At 40.3% G+C, this 16,398-nt stretch overlaps 1 protein-coding gene across 1 annotated transcript; it reads left to right on the forward strand.

The window, feature by feature from the left end:
* Positions 1–16: 16 nt before the first annotated feature.
* On the forward strand, positions 17–14,672 carry SLC18B1 (solute carrier family 18 member B1). The gene is made up of 14 exons (XM_026048226.1): positions 17–68; positions 658–797; positions 2,177–2,272; positions 3,847–3,920; positions 4,674–4,821; positions 6,395–6,551; positions 7,392–7,528; positions 8,960–9,061; positions 10,177–10,268; positions 11,442–11,537; positions 12,234–12,308; positions 13,498–13,591; positions 13,685–13,731; positions 14,243–14,672. Exons 1-14 carry the CDS (start codon positions 23–25, stop codon positions 14,307–14,309), a joined length of 1,371 nt encoding a protein of 456 aa, XP_025904011.1. The 5' UTR covers positions 17–22; the 3' UTR covers positions 14,310–14,672.
* Positions 14,673–16,398: the final 1,726 nt, after the last annotated feature.

Raw genomic sequence — 16,398 nt, forward strand, 5'->3', positions numbered from 1 at the left:
GCGGAGCCGGGACGGGGCTGCTATGGGCAGCGAGGCGGCGGCCGGCGCGGAGGCGGCGGCAGCGCTAGGTGCGAGGACGGCGGAGGGAGGCGCGGGGTTGGGGCCGGTGYGCTGCCCGCGCCGCATTCCCCTCCTGGAAGCTCCGTGCGGGAAGGGCAGGCGTTTTGGGAGGAGCGCGGAGGCGGCTGGAGCGGGACGTGCAGCCGCGTGGCCGAAGCGGTGGCAGGGAGAGAGCGGGGGGCGGCGAAAGCCGCTGCGCGCAGCCCGGCGGCGGAGCGGCTCCGTCCCGAGCCGGGACGTTTCCCTCGCGTTGCTCACGGAGGGGCCACGGGAGGGGAGCCGCCCGTTTCCCTGCGACGTTTCATCACCTRACGGGGCACGTGGTGCGCGGGAGCCCTTCCCGGGAAGCCTGCGGGCTCGTCCAGCCTCGGGAAGCGCGGGACGCTCCACTTGGACGGGCTTCTGGTGTGGCACCAAGGGGGCTTCTTATGCCAGACTCGCATGCCTGAATTTAGGATGAGGTGCTGCACTTTGGAGTAATTCCCAGGGCCAGCGAGGCAGAAATCTTGTATAAATGTTTCTGTTTAGGCATGGTTTATGAGTTGTGCCTCCCTTTATCATGTTGTGCTGTAAGATTGCTACTGTGCTTGTTTTAAGAAAACGGCACGCTGGAAGTGCCTGCCGAGGAACCGAGGAGGTTCACCAGGGAGCAGCTGTTCACGATGGTCGCAACAGCCTCCATCAACTTCAGCTCAATGATCTGCTATTCCATCCTGGGACCCTTTTTCCCTGCAGAGGTAAATCAATGACTAACCAGCCGATCTCTYCTTTTTTATTATTTTTTTTCTTTTGCATGTTGAAACTTTTTAATAGATCTTGAGCATCGTAGGACTTTTTTGGCCGTGTGTGAGCTCTGAGTTTCACTGCTGATTTGTGGGAATTCATGGTAAGAGACTGATGCTGGCACTAGTGTGTGTGGCAGCGAGCTGGATCCAGCCTGCAGACCAATTCCATCCTCCCTGTGGCCACAGAGGGGACGGGCACAAATGTCTSTCAACACTTGCTTGGCTTTGGGGTCTTCAGGGTTTCTGACAGGGCTTCAGCTCAGCAGCCACTTCAGCTGCTGCCTCTGTGGGCACCAGTATCTTCCACACGCTCTCAAGACCRTGAGACAGATCCCAAGCAGGTAGACAGGTATCCAGTCCATCTCCAGGTCTGGGTAGTCCTTATTACAGGAAATGTGAGATATCCCTGGATTGTATGGACAGGACAGATGAGAGAGAAAGCAAAATGCATGTTGGAGAAGTAAAATGCTTTCTGTGCCCTGTGTTGTGTAGCAGTTTGGTGGTAGAGCTGAGGTGAGAGCTCCAGCYGTGTCCTGACTTGCACTGCGTTGCCTTAGCCACTCAGTGACTGTTTTTCTTTCTGCCTCCCCACTTGCTGGCTCGTGTCGGCTGTCTCTCCTTGCATTAACGTACAGACCTCGCAACTGGGGAGGGGAAAATATCTTTCTCATGGTATGGAGTGAATGCAGTACYTAAAATAGGGATGAAACAAACTGCCCTAGTGCCTTTGCAGCACAAGTCCATTTTTTTTTTTTTCATGTCCAAGTTGTTCCCAATTATCCAAGCTAATAATCTGTAGTAGTTATTAGAATCACCTAATAGAAAAAAACTTTTTCTCTGAATAGCCAAGTGAAGTTTCTGTGCCTCAGGAACAGGCTTTGCCACTGCAGGCCCTCGGTGGGACGGGTCAATCATTTGCCCAGTATTTGTTATGGGGATACGATGAAGATAACCAACTTTTCTGCTTGCTGCCTTTCCGCTGTGACAGGGCTACAGCCTCTGTAACTGGCTCCCCTTGTGCAGCTTGAGGGATCTGTATAAAGTCAGCTCACCTGTTCAGCAGTGTGACAGAGAGCCCAGAATTTCCATTTTGTTGCAGAATGAACATTGATTTTTCCTTCATTAACTGTATTTGAAATAGAGGAACAGGATGTCTTTAAATTGCTGTGTTATGACCTTATGAACCTCCTTTCTCTTTGAGAAATAAGATAGCTTTGTAACTGAGCTGATAGAGAATAAAAGAAGAATTAGCACAAGGCTTAAATGTTATTTGCCTCAGGAGTTTGCTTTCATCTTTACTGAATTGTAATTTTCTTTTTCTCCCTCTGCAGGCAGAAAAGAAAGGTACCAGTAGCACAATTGTTGGCATGATTTTTGGATGTTTTGCATTATTCAATTTCTTGGCTTCTTTAATCTTGGGAAATTACGTAAGTATAATTCAAACTAATTTATTTCTGTCCTGACACAGGTTGATGCCTGAGGATAGGTCCATAAGGCAGGGTAGAGTGGTGTCTCTTCGATACTGCCTTGGGAGGCCTGTCTGTAGGTTTAAGTGGAGCCTGGCTTGTCAGTCTGAACGGAGATTGTCAGCACAGCTTAAAAATTCCTCTTCCCTACTGAGGATTCCTTTATCCCTATTGAACATAGGATAAGATGGCTGATATGTTTGTGGTTTGCTCTTCCTGTTAATTATTTTGTTTACTTCAGAATAATCAGTTTATTCTCTATTTTGCTTCTCTTTTCCCCTAACCTACTGTTCTCCACTATTTGGTCTAAAAAGGATACTGTCTAGTATATTGTCTTTCCCTAACATTTCCTCCCATTACAACTGTCTGTTTCTTGCATCCCTTTCCTTTCATCTTCATGCTGTGGTGAGTTAAATGTATCCATTACTTGCAACTTAAGTTCTCACACAGCTTCAGGATTTTTTTTTTCTGGAGAAATTACAAACAAATTACATGACAGTTTGTGTTTGTATGCTGAAGCACCACTCTTGGTACTTCCTTGGCTAGACCTGCTGGGTCATACTGTGTCTAAGTTAAGACTCCTGCAATTTTACCATGTTTTGCTGCTTTGGCTGCTCTACCCTGACCCATGGTGAATGTTTTTCTCCTGGGGATGAGGTGGCTCATCCTGCTGTCACATGGGCTCTCAGTCCAGCGCYGGGTGCCTGTGATGGCCTTCAGCCATGGCGCAAACCTCGCAGAGACCTGGCAGAGGGGAGGGCTCTGTCTTCAGCAAAGACACTGAAATGATCAGGTCTTTATCAAGTGAGGTGCGTGGTCCAACAGTCAAAAGTCATGAGGACTTCAGTGAAACTCAACAAACTAGAGRCTTCAGTAGCAATGACAGAAGCACAAAGACTTTKCTTTCTTCAGACCTTTGCCCAGGTSTGAACAGGCTGAAATGTCTGTTTTCCTTAAGGGAAATTACGGCATGGAATTAGAAGCCTGAATGTGCTTTTGCTAACTGGATTGAGTTAGCCTCATGGCATGCCTTTTGTCACCCATCACCCAAGTGAATGGCAATGAATGACAATGAAGCCTATTTCTGGCAATTTTAAGCCTGAGGAAGCTGGAGTTACCCTGTTTCCTATTCCAAAGCTTTGTAGAATTAAAGTTCATAGTAAAATTGCTGTTGAGTCTGACTTGGTGTCAGTGGCAGCACTGGAAGGGACTGTTACTCAGGGTGAGTGGCAGCTTGTAGTGGTGAGCGCTGCTGCAATCTGCCGCTGTCCAGAAGCGGCAGAAACCAGCTGTGAAACAGTTAACTGCACCAGTGTCTTACCGCCTGCAAGCTGCGTTAAGTCACTTAGCTGTTCAGAATATTTTTAGGTTCGGTGTTGTAYGGAGGCACACAGGCAGGAGCGCTTTCTCCAGATCTGTTAATTATGTTTTCTATGAAGTGCCCATAAYGATCTGTTAATTAACAACAACGTACTTTGAAATATTCCTGATTTAGTTCTGAAATAACAATGTCTAAAATGATATTTAATTTACAGCTTACACAAATTGGAGCAAAATTCATGTTTGTGGCRGGGATGTTTGTTTCTGGATGTGTTACAATTCTGTTTGGGTGAGTAATTTTTTTTATTACTTTTTTTTCTGATTTATTTTCATTCATATGAAAAGATGTTCATAAAATGAAATTGAAAACTTGTGAACATCTTTTAGGTGTTGGATAGGTCACAAGTTTCATCAGCTTTGCTTTCTATCCCTTCTAAAGCAGAGTGAACACTTGAAGCATATATGTGTAAATAATGACTCCAGTTAAGGGCAAGAAATTTGTCAAAGTGCAGCAGGAAGGGAACTACCTATGCATAATGTTTTAATTATTCATGCCCTTAAAAAGTTTTGGTTGCAAATGCGAAGATTTGCCTGCCAGCTAGTAGGAATAAGCTGCTTGTTTTAGCAAAATAAAGTTTTATATATATATATATGTATAAAAATATATATTTATTTTATATATATATATATATATAAAATAAAGTTTTATATATAGCTCTTATTAAGTATTTTTTAGTTGTCATATCAGGCTTCTCACATAGTTGATAGGAAAAGCTATGAAACACAGCAGAAAGCTCTGGAATTTGTCACAGGCTAGGAGAGCACTACTCTTGTCCTTTGTCCTTTCTGCCACCAAAGAAAGGGGAAAGGAGAAGGCTGACAAAAATAATTTGAGGGAAGTTGAATGACTGCTGCTACGGAGCAGTTCAAAAAGATGCAGCATTGAGACTCTCGTAACTGTGAGTGTTAAAGAAGCAGCAGACCCAAGAAGTGCATTTGCAGAAGCCTTTAGCAGGTGGCTTAAGAATTTGTTCTTTTTCAGGATACTGGACAAGGTGCCCAATGGACCCCTGTTCATCACGTTGTGCTTTCTGGTAAGAGCAATGGATGCAGTAGGTTTTGCAGCAGCAATGACAGCATCGTTCTCAATCCTTGCGAAGGCATTTCCCAGCAATATAGCTACTGTCTTGGTAAGCACAAAAATTACCTGTGCCTGAATTACCTGTACATAGCCTAAAACCAGTAGGATAAAAATTTGCACTTTCATATTCATATGTATTTGAAATTGTCATATGATGTTCATTCTTAATCTCGAATCACAATTCTAGAACAAGTTTACAGTTTAGCATAATTTCTATTAAATATAGCTAATCAAACAGAATGTATTGTTGCTTAAATTTTGAAGACASCTCACTGAACTGATGGTAGTAGTAATCTCTTCAGTTGAAACCAGATTATTAGAATGCTAATTTAGCTTTAAATAACCACCTAGGAACATTCATGACTCCAGTTTATTCCACAGATTTAAATAAWTCATGCAGATATGTTGATTTAAATGATGTAAATTTAAATTCATTCAAATAGGTTGACTTAAATGATTGAGAGATAGGAAACTGGAAATAACTTTGGTTTTGTTCTCCTTGCATAATCTATTAAAAAGTGTGGTAAGATCTTGATAAGATATGAGGAGAGCTAGAAATCTGAAGAGTTTGTGGTCATTGGTGATTCAGTCCAATTAGAGATTGCCTTTATGTAGTTGTTCTTTTTATACTGTTTTGGGAAAAAAACATGTCATATTTAATAAGATGCCTCTTTAATTCTCRTTTCAATTAAAGAAATAACTAGATTAAACTTTAGTAAATAACTGTTAAGAACATCCTTCACAATATTTAATAAAATTGAGATCATTAATGCTTTCAGTTCATGCTTGGTTCAGATTCTTGTTAAGTCTTACTGCGGTTTCTCTTAAGTGGATGCTAGAAAACTACTAAATTGCCTCAGCAATGAGGAACTGGTGTTTTCTTTGAAAATCGGGTAATACATTGTAATCATACTTTGAATTATTCAATTAGTAATGTTAAGTTCTCCCATTTGTAAATTTCAAAATGCAATTTAAACAGGTAACTAAAGTGACCTCAACTTAAAGAGCCCACCTGCAGGTAAAGGATGTATGTACAGTTGTCTATCTTAGCATCAGACTTCAAGAAAAATTAATTGTCTGAAACAGTAATAGCAACACACCAAAAACTGGACAAGCTGAGTTTTCCCCAGTGCAATTTCAGAGTTATTCCCTACTTAGTGTCACTAAATCCAGGCCATTGGTTATGGAGTGGAAGCTTTAGCTTAAAACACCTACCTGGCCATGGGTTGTAGCTTAACTTTGCCTGTGGGATAAGTGATCCCTTCTAAGGATGGTGCCTATCAGTGAAGCAACGGCCTTCTCTCGGGAGCTGGGAACATTTGGTGCCAGCAGAGTGGCTAACGCTGTTGTGGCTTCACATACAAACAGTTCTCAGTAATGCAGCAAAAGAGGTAGTAGCTGTTACCCAGACAACTGTAAAATTCCTTTTGCTYGCTGCCTTTGCAAAGGTTTCTGCTGGCTTTTATTCCCTGTGGTGATGAATTCCCTCTTTATTTTTTCTAGCCTGACTGCATTGTACCTCTCCTCAGACAAGTGGTTGGCTTTTTATTATACATTGAAATTTCTTCCCAAATTACTTTTTTTTTTTTTTTTTCTGATATGTTTTCTTTCTCATCCTTTAGGGTAGCCTTGAAATTTTTACAGGGCTTGGACTGGTGCTGGGTCCACCTTTGGGTGGCTTTTTATATCAGTCGTTTGGTTATGAGGTCCCTTTCATTGCACTGGGTTGCCTAGTGCTGGTCCTGGTGCCTATGAACATGTGCCTGTTACCGAAATACGGTGAGTGTCCTTCTGCCCAGCTCCTTTGGTGGGTCACCCTGAGACACATGTCTAAACTAAGCTTCAATTTGACACAGACATAAATGTCCCTTAGASAAACATCCCCTTCTGGAGCCTGATCCAGCTCAGAGGGCAAAGCTCCAGCCAAATTAATTTGTGCCCTTGATCAGGCCCGTGTTTTAATGCTAACTAAAACTAATGCATGCAGGTGGCCTAGAGTGAATGCAAACTCTTAAGTCCGTATCTGCAAACACTAAGCTCTCTGTATAGGAATCAACTGAGATACACAATGAAACGAAAATGTATGCTTAGCTTCAGGCCTTGTAAAGAGTTAGTTGTATTTGCTTAGGATCAGCTTATCACTATAGCCAGTTGAAGAAAGGCTGGAGACCTGTTTTGCATGGAAAAAGAGAACTTGACATATTTGCGGGGTTAATGCCTCCCCCTCAATTACTGGGAGAGCAAAGGTGGGTATTTATACTGTGTGATGCAAGATCTGGTTAGTATGAATGGCTTGTAAAGTCAGTAAACAGTGGTTTAACTGTAGGGCTTCAGATGATCAAATTTCCCTGAATTTTAGATAATGCTGTTGGGAAYAACAGTAGCTTAAAGATAAACCCTCATAAAAGATGATAGTTGTTAAGTTTCAGTTGCATAATAGTCTAGTGTTGACTTCCATTGCTTGTTAGATAGCAAGCTCAATAGAGCTATAAAATGGAAAACACTGATTTTTTTTTTTTTTTAATATTTTTTTTAAGGTGGAAGGGTGACAGGAAAATGACTCATAGGCTTATGCTATGAAAAAGAATGCAGCTTTTCTTTCTTTTTCTTTTGAGACAGATTCAATCCCTAGCAAGGACTCCTTTTGGAAGCTTGTTCTTCTGCCAAAAGTCCTGTTACTCTGTTTTATTATATTTTCTCTAAGTTCATGTTTGGGCTTTTTGGACCCCACAATGTCTCTGTTTATCCTAAAGAAGGTAAGTTGCCTTAATGTGCAAGAAAGTAGTGACTTCCTAAATAGTGGCTAATTGGTTATAAATCTACTTTAAATACTGTAAATATTATTAGATCTTATCCAAATACGAAATATTAAAAGCAAATGAAAACTAGAGTTTTCCACATTACTGACAAATCATGATTCCCATTTACCTCATCTATTGATACAGAATGTCTGCACTTCTGAAAATAAAGAAATCTAGGGCCTTTAAAATATATATATTTTTTCAATTAATAGGCTTTCAACTGCGTAGTCCTTTCTTTGAACAGGCACAGCAGTTGATTTTGTAAACTGAGACCTTCCTTTCATTATGAAAGGTAAATTCTGTAAAATTGCATCACACACACTGTGTCTATAGATGSGAAGATTTATTTGAGAGGATATTATGTTGCTGTTTTGATTTACGKTAAAGTAATGATAATATCAAACTGCTTACAACAATGTAGCCTGTTGGCTCATTTTTTTCATTCTTTAGAAGGCAAATGTTCTGGTACAACTTGAAGTCAGGTAGTGATTTTTGAATGCTTTATTTATTAATAATGTGTCTAGGTAATAGCATTTGACTGGTTGTAATGCTGTCATATTTTTTCCTCTCTAGTCCAGCATTTAGCGTATCCAGGATAGAGGAGACTTGGAGCTAACATGTCCCATCACTAGAGATATGAATGTGTTTTGACCATCCAGACAGGGCCTGTAACTATCCCACTGTAGAGTATGCACTAGCAGAAAGTCGCTGTAGAAGGACTGTAGCCTCCTTTGGTGAGTGTGTTACCAAAGTGCTAAAGTAGCATCAGTACTATGTTCTTGCATATGACAAGGAAATAATAAGTACTTAGATAGTTCCACGTGAACCACCTTGGAATAYCCTGTAAGTGGTAGCCCAGACACTCATTTGATGAGCTAACACACGTATGGCTAATGCCATACTTTGCTTCAGTACAGGAAGATGACTCTACATTAGGAAACTGTAGACCTCAGGGTTCTTGCAAAAATCCTCCTCTGTCTGAAAAGCACAAGTTGTGTTTTGTAGGACCACTTGCTTTAAAGATGCACTGATTTACAGAGGAGGGCTAGTGTGTCGGAAGCACCTCTTTCAAATATACCAGATATTGATGCCAGAATCCTGTGTGCTGGCCTAGGGCAAAGCTCATGGTTACCCTTAAGATTATTTAGGTTTGATTTGTATACAGTCATGTCAGCCCTTGTCACCTCACACTAAGACATGGAGGTAGAAGAAGGACAGAGCTTTTGCTAATGGCTTCAAATACTTCACAGACCCCTCTGTATGACACAATGAAACCCAGGACTAAGATATACACGTAGATTTCAACAGTTTGACCTAAAATACAGTTTTAAGAATGTCCTTCAATAAATGTTGCATATATGTGTTTAGATTCTTCTCTTTTCACAGTTTAAACTCCCAGCTGGTTATGTGGGCTTGGTATTCCTAGGTTTGGCACTGTCGTATTCCCTGTCATCTCCACTGCTTGGATTCTTAAGTGACAAGCTGCCAGTGAGTATTGCTCTGTTGTTTGYATGGTATTAATAAAACACTCTGTGGGTATGTGTATTWGTGTGTATATGTATAATATATAGTTAATACTGGTGAACTTTTGATACTATTATTTTGAAATAATAGGTACAGTAAAATGCTGTAAAAGGACCTGTCTTTCCTGCAATATGCTGATATTGCACAGAATCCTCTCAGCTTAAAGGTCTCCTGTGCAGGGCTCATGTAAGAATGTGAGAAACTCCAAAATCATAAAAGACAGTGGACAAGTACCCTTGTATGTACCCAGGGGACAAGTACCCTGAAGTATGTTAAACCTTTTTGGTGTACTAAACATAGCCCACTTTACAGCCAATATAGGAAGTGGTAAAAGTCATCACAGTTATTATTTCTTACCCTCCTAACTTTATCAACTTTAGGGAAGAAAAGAATAAAGATATTTGGTCAGCTGTTTTGACTTCTATCTGTTAATAACTGTATTATCAGAGTTACTTGTGTGTCAGCACCTATTGACTTTGTCAGGACAGCTAACTGGTTCTCTAGCTCATCAGTCCAGCTTTGATAGATTTATCTAAGGCTGCCCTGTTGACAGCCACTGATCAAAGGCACGAAACAACCTAGATCATGCATGATCTGCATGAATGACAATGCCAGTTTTCTGCTGCTTTTTTTTTTTTTTTCTCCTAACACAGACTAAGAGTGTCCTTTGGCCATACATTGTAATTTTGTGCATTGCTATATAGGATTTCTTGTCTTAAGGAAGAGTAAGACCTAAAACGGGCAGAACAGTACTACTCCTTACTCAGCATCGTGAAGAAACCTCTCTCTTAAGCAGCCCCTGCCAGCAATTCTGCTGCCATTTGTGGCCAGGAAAGATGAATTCAGTGTTTTTTTGCCGGTGTTCAAAATTAGCAGGGAAATTGTGAATTTCTAGCTGGTATGTAATGATGGTCTCTATAGGAGACCTCTATATAGAGGTATATATACCTCTATATAGGAAGTCTCTATAGGAGCTGTTTAGAAGATGAAGATTTAGAAGAAGAGGATTGGGAAAGGTGAAATGGCTACATTATAAACTCACATCTTTAAACAACATACCTTTTTCTTCTCTTTCACAGCACCTCAGGAAGTGGCTGCTGGTCTTTGGAAGCTTGATAATAGCAGCCTGCTTTTTCATGTTAGGACCTGCTCCTGTACTGCACATTGAAAGGTAATGGATTGCTTCTTCTYGAACCTCTTTGAACCACCTCCTTAAATGGTGTTTTTGGTCCAAACTATAATGACCATAGTCCCATTTGTCCACAACTCTCTAGTTAGCACCTCCAAACAGGAAAAAAAACAGTATTTTTTTTTTTTTTTTGCCTCAAACATAAGCATATTAATGTACATCAGTGGAAGTATCTGAAAACTGAGATGTGGCTAAAATAGAAATGACAGCTTCTTAAAATGGATTTTTTTTCTTTACATTTTGTTACTGTATTTGGTCATGTTACCATATGCAGAATGGAATCAGCACTACTTTTTATTTTCCTTTCCTCACAGTTTTCTGGCATTTRCCATGCAGTAAAAGTTGTCTTTTTGCCTTATTTTTATAATCTCAGTTTCATCAACCTTTATCATCTATGAGTTTAATGTGTATGGCTGTGCAGCACTGTTGAGTTTGCTGTCTCCCTTTGTAGATTACTGAGGAAAATGCCAGGATATAGCGTTGCTTTCAGCTAGCTGAATAGAGACAATGTCCATCTTACCTAAGCAGTGCATTGCCATTTTAATTCACAGCAAAACAAAGTCTGCTACATTTGCAAAACAGCTGTATAAACCTTTCCTAGATTATGTAGTCTGTTAAAGTTGGTGATAGACTTGTTARTGTGTTGAATTAGTCAACCCTTTCCTCCCATGACTGCCCTTTTAAAAAAAGGTAATGCGCTTTAAACTGACTCGTTGAGAAAAAGAAGTCAGTAACCTCTTCAACATTGTTTTCCTTAGCAAAGTCTTTTGGGGTATAATGTATTAGGCTACAAAACTTTACCTGCAAAATTCTTCTGTCATGGCACTAACYGGGTCTGGAGTTTAAACATATGTGTTGTCAAATTAAACTCATTTTCTTACTGTTCCTGTGCATGCTCCTCCTAAGTTGAGCTCCATTTAAAAAGGAAATACTTGACTCAATCCAAGGTTTTCCAAAGTTCTTTCACAAAGACCTTTTTMCATGGAGAGCTCTATTTTCCAATCCTAGCGTTCATTTCAAATGGAGTTCATTTTGGCTTCAAGAAACCTTTTCTGGTCAGTCATGGAGAGCCAATGCAGAACCTTCAGTGAAATGGTGTGCTGATTTGAAAAAGATTCCTAAACAATTAAGTACTTTTAAGTGTCTCTTTTGCAGTAAACTGTGGCTATTTGTCCTAGTGCTGGTTTTGATTGGCTTTTCCCTTGGCATGAGTTCTATCCCAGTATTCCCAGAGATCCTGCACTGCGCATAGTAAGTAACTTTGTCGAACTTATATTCCTGTTATCTTTCATTATAGAGAGGTCAAGTTATACTATATTTTCAAGAGTGAATGTTAAGTGGGTTTTTGATATGGCTTTTTTCCCCCTTTTGAGACAAAATTAGTATGTAATGCTTAAAAGCCTACGCTGCTTTTTGTCCTGTTTGTTTGATTAGCCACTTCATTGGAAAGCAGAAGTAAGGTAACTCTTGTGGTAAGCAGAAAGCCTGATGCATTTTCATATACATGTGATTTATTGCAGCCTCTTAGGAAGCTTGATAGCCAGCAGTTTTCACTGGATTTTYGTGGTGCATTGGCATTAACAGCTGCACCTGCAGGAGTCAGACTTGCTCAAAATACAAGGTCTATGATATAGTTTGTCAGTCATGCCTTAGGATGGTGTTAGTTTAATCTTATATTAAAGTATATTCCTCTGAAAACGTGATCTTTCCTTCTTAAAATCCTTCTCTCATTGTTTTACACTTAACATATGAGGTATGGGGAATGAGTGACACAGTGATAAAGAGACATGACTTTGCTGTACACTTTTGCCTGTTACTGTTTATGTCATGTGTAAGCTAAAAAGAGAGGAAAAAAAAAAAAGTGGCCCTCTAGGAAAAGACTGTTTTCAGGAAGATTGAGATACAATATTGTATTACACCTAATCTATTTGGTCTTTCTTTCCATAGTGAGAATGGCTTTGAAGAAGGTCTGAGTCTTTTGGGACTGGTGTCTGGGCTCTTCAGTGCCATGTGGTCACTTGGGTAGGTAAACAGTCACCTTTGGATAAACTGGTAGTGTTTGGCTGTTCGTTTCATGTGACGTTATTGTCACATGACAGCCTGCCATGTCACAGCTAAAAATCTTTCACTGCAGACACTATTTTGACCTGGATTCAAAGCAGTCTTCAAAACAGGTGTCTAGTGGACAYGTAAAAATATAAGTTGCTGCTCAACTGAGAGAATTGGCTCCATGAAATGTATTGCCCTTCATATCAAAAAGCTGCTGTGGATGTTAGTTCACCCTTCTGTGTGGTCATTTCTGTTACCATCTTTAGTGTTTGATATTTAGACAGATGTTTAACAGAGCTAAGTCCTCCCATGTGGAATGAGGTAGACAGCATCTGTGTCTGAGTAGCTTCTTTKAACCCTTCTCTCAGTTTCCACATTCACTTTCTTTTGTCCTGGATCGCTTAGGATATAATTTYGTCATCTTCTACAGCCCCAGCTATAATTCAAAGTCTGTGTTTCCTCAGCTTAGCAGAGCACATCTGAACTTCYTACCCAGTGATTGTAATAGAAGAATGTAATAGGTGTGAGGTGCTACTAGCAACTCCTTTAAGAGTTGTCACTTATTGGGAATGGACACAGACCTGCTTGACAGCCCTTCCAGCATTTTTTATTTATCAGTCCTCTGTGGCTGCTGCTGGATTTTAATACTACAAGTGACTGAACAACTAAATGTTGTTCAGTCATTGATGTCCTGTCAAGGACATTTTTAYAGAGGTGTGGAAGTACAGGTAGATAGATTATGTATAGCACAGCTCATAGTGACCACAGTGATAAAAACAGTATCTACCAAAGCCTGCCTTCTCACCTGCATGCATCCTTCAGTAATTTGTCTTGAAGCTTTGAAAATTTAAGTGTGGAAGGGTGAGGATTTAAATTTATTTTTGCAGCAGAAATGAACTCTGTAGGTATCCTGTTAAGGCATGGTCCTTAATGGAACCTCTGAGCAGTCCTGGATACAGAAAAGAGTGTATTCAGTGCTATGATGCAAATTCCTTCTGTAGATGAGGAGGTCACTAAGCATCTTTATTGAGGCCATGGCAAATACTGAATTGATAATTATTGTGAATTATAGGAAGAATTGGCCTATGGAAGAAAATCTGATGACAAACTAATGAAGGGAGGCCACGAGGCACAACATGCTGACAATTGTGATTTGTTGCAGGGCATTTGTAGGTCCCACTCTAGGAGGATTTATAGATGAAAAGTTGGGTTTTGAATGGGCCTCAGCCATCCAAGGAGGATGGCCACTGTTAAGTGTAAGTAATCAGAAACTTTTGACTGTTATATCTATTGCAACTGTAAGTTATTTCATTAGATCATTATTATTATGATTGACTCTTTCCTCAAAGGGACTTGCAATTGGGATATTCTATATCGTTGAGACCACAAGGAGAAGGTATGCTGAGAAATTTATTCTTTCTTTTACTTACAGTCTTATAAAGCAATTTTTTAAAGGTGTGTTTTCATTTTTTTACCTCACACTCAACACTCAGCCTCAACATGCTAATTACAAAATGATTAGTAAAAACATTGCTTAAATACTTTGCACTTTGTGCTSTACCAAATCACCACTGAGCTTGACAGAGACCTAAACCAAGTAATGCCCATTGAAGAAACAGGGCAAGCAGCAGGTCTATGACACTGAAGAGCAAATGCTACTGATAATTCCTCTAGGAAGATGTCTATGAGCTGTATTATGTCGTTAGGCATGACAGTTTTGAAAGCTGTTTCTTATATGTATATTATCCTTATTGCATGTGTGTGTGATAGAAGAAAACAAATTCAGTGAACCAAGCAACTCTTCCCATGTTTTGTCTGACTTTTACGCTATCGTATTAGTATTGTGTCTAGAGAATATTAAATATGATTCTTCCTCCTCTTATCTTCCCCTCTGTAAATACTTCTAGTTCCAGCCTTCAAAGTCCTCCTGGTAATACTGAAGAAAGAACTCTCCTGTTGGGCAGTGAAACGTAGCCAGATATCCTTTTGGATTCTCTCTTTACGACTGTGGTTTAACTTAGTCTTGAGATGAGTGGACTTGAGATGAGTGTTTCATTGTCCTCAAGTTGAGACACATGTGAACAACCAGTTGTAGTTTACTTGTAGCTGCATCTCTGTTCTGAAACACTGAACACAGACTACCTTTCTTTTTGGAAGTGCTCATGTGCATATGCTTAACTGATGAGTAATTCTCAGATGTCGGCTTGTTTAGCCGTGTTCCATGTACAGTGCACCACTGTATGTGAAGAGGTATATTGTCAAATGTCTGTCTTTTACACTTGAATCTGCTGTGAGTTATTCACACATAACACTACAGTTTTGCTACCATGTTTTTCTGTATCTTTTTTAAAGATGATAATCCTGTAATATTTCAGCTGATTAAAAAAAACTGTTGAAAAATAATTTGAAATGGTAAAGCATTAAACACAATGTTTTTTTCCAATAAAGCAAATATTTTTTTTCTGGAGTTTTAGGAACTTTCTTAAAGAGACAAGAAGAGCCTGACATACTTTGTGTCTAGCAGTACCTGTATAATGTCAAAGTGAGAGGTCCATATTGCTAATAAATACCAAAGGTTTGCACTAATTGCCTCTGCAGCAGAAAGTCCCTCTAAATTTAGGGCTGTCRTTCTCCAACACTTGTGTACAAAAAAATAACAAACCAAAAGAAAATACAAAGAAAAAAAAAATCATCCCTGCTGCTAACCAAAGAGCTCTTCCCCATGGAGGCTGATCAAAAAGGCAAGGCGAACTGAGGTAAGGATATGGCTGTGGAGCTGATGCTAGTCTTCGTCTTTCCACGTGGCATGAGTCTTATTTCTTTCTCCCAGAACCCACAACTAAAAGGGGTTTCTTATGGTAACCTTTTTTCTACAGCTAAAAATGGCTTATTTTCTAGTTCCACCAATTTTTAGTCAGATTCTTTTATTGAAAATAACTAGTGTCATTTACATGAGAAATACTTCAGAATTTTGCCTCCACCTGAGCCATTTTTGAGATACTGGCAAGGCAAACTGCCATGATACCCAGCYGAGCTCTGAAGGATCAGGGTAGCAAAGGGAAGGTCTTTTCTGAGAACATCCTAGCAATAGCTCCCTTTTGTACTGAGGTATGTAAGACTCATCCTATCATAAAAATACCACTACAGCCCCCGATGGGGGGTGAGGTAGAAAAAAGCTGTGAGAATCAGAGGTGGCTGAAATTTATGTTTTCTCCTGAAACTCAAACTCTGTCAAACTCCATGAGAAACCAGCCAGGCTTAACTAAACCTGTGTAGCTTTATGGTAATACATTTACTTTCCCTTCCTCATCCTTTCACATACCCAGTGGAGATGAAAGAAGGTGAAAGAAACCTCAARAGGAATTCTGGTTTCCAGATTTGTTAAAAATTGCCTCACAGTAGTGTTCTCCTGCCATGATCATCTATGGGCCCTAGAACCACGCTTAAAGGTTGACATGACAGAGCTGTGGGACGTCCTATGTGAAAATTAGGCATTTATTTTTCTTCTGCCTTTGAGCATTCCTCTGCTAGTGCTGTGATGTGTCACACAGCATATTTAAACAGGCAACTTGTTCTGTCAACACAGTAGTGCAACTTGGGCACTTGTGGATGAGGAGGGATGACTGGGCAGTCATCCCTGAAGTCCYGTGTCCCTCAGCTGGGCCTGAGCTCTGTGCACTTGGAGACAACTGGAAATGTCACAGAGCTTGGGGACAGCCTGCACTCTGTGCCACAGGATTTGACCAGGAATGTGTCTAGCCTGGTTTTTGTGAGATAGCTCAAACTCTTCAGTCCTGCCATGACTTGGGCTTACCTTCAATTCTCCTCACTCTAGAAATTCCTGTATTGCTTTGGTCCTGTATCCACATCTATATCCTTCTCAAATCTAGCAAGTGATGTGTTTCTTTAGCTGTACACAGAGGTGTCTGCTCTGCTTGTGCTGTAAATGCAGAATTGCTCCATTTTTGTGACTTGATGCCCTGCAACTTTCCAGACGTGACGATTGCACCACTCGGTGTTGTCTTTCTGGCGCTGCCAGGAATTGCCAGTTTTGTGCAAGACT

The sequence above is a fragment of the Nothoprocta perdicaria genome, unplaced genomic scaffold (assembly GCF_003342845.1).
Source record: "Nothoprocta perdicaria isolate Ctin4 unplaced genomic scaffold, notPer1 scaffold_52, whole genome shotgun sequence".
Taxonomy (NCBI): Eukaryota; Metazoa; Chordata; class Aves; order Tinamiformes; family Tinamidae; genus Nothoprocta; species Nothoprocta perdicaria.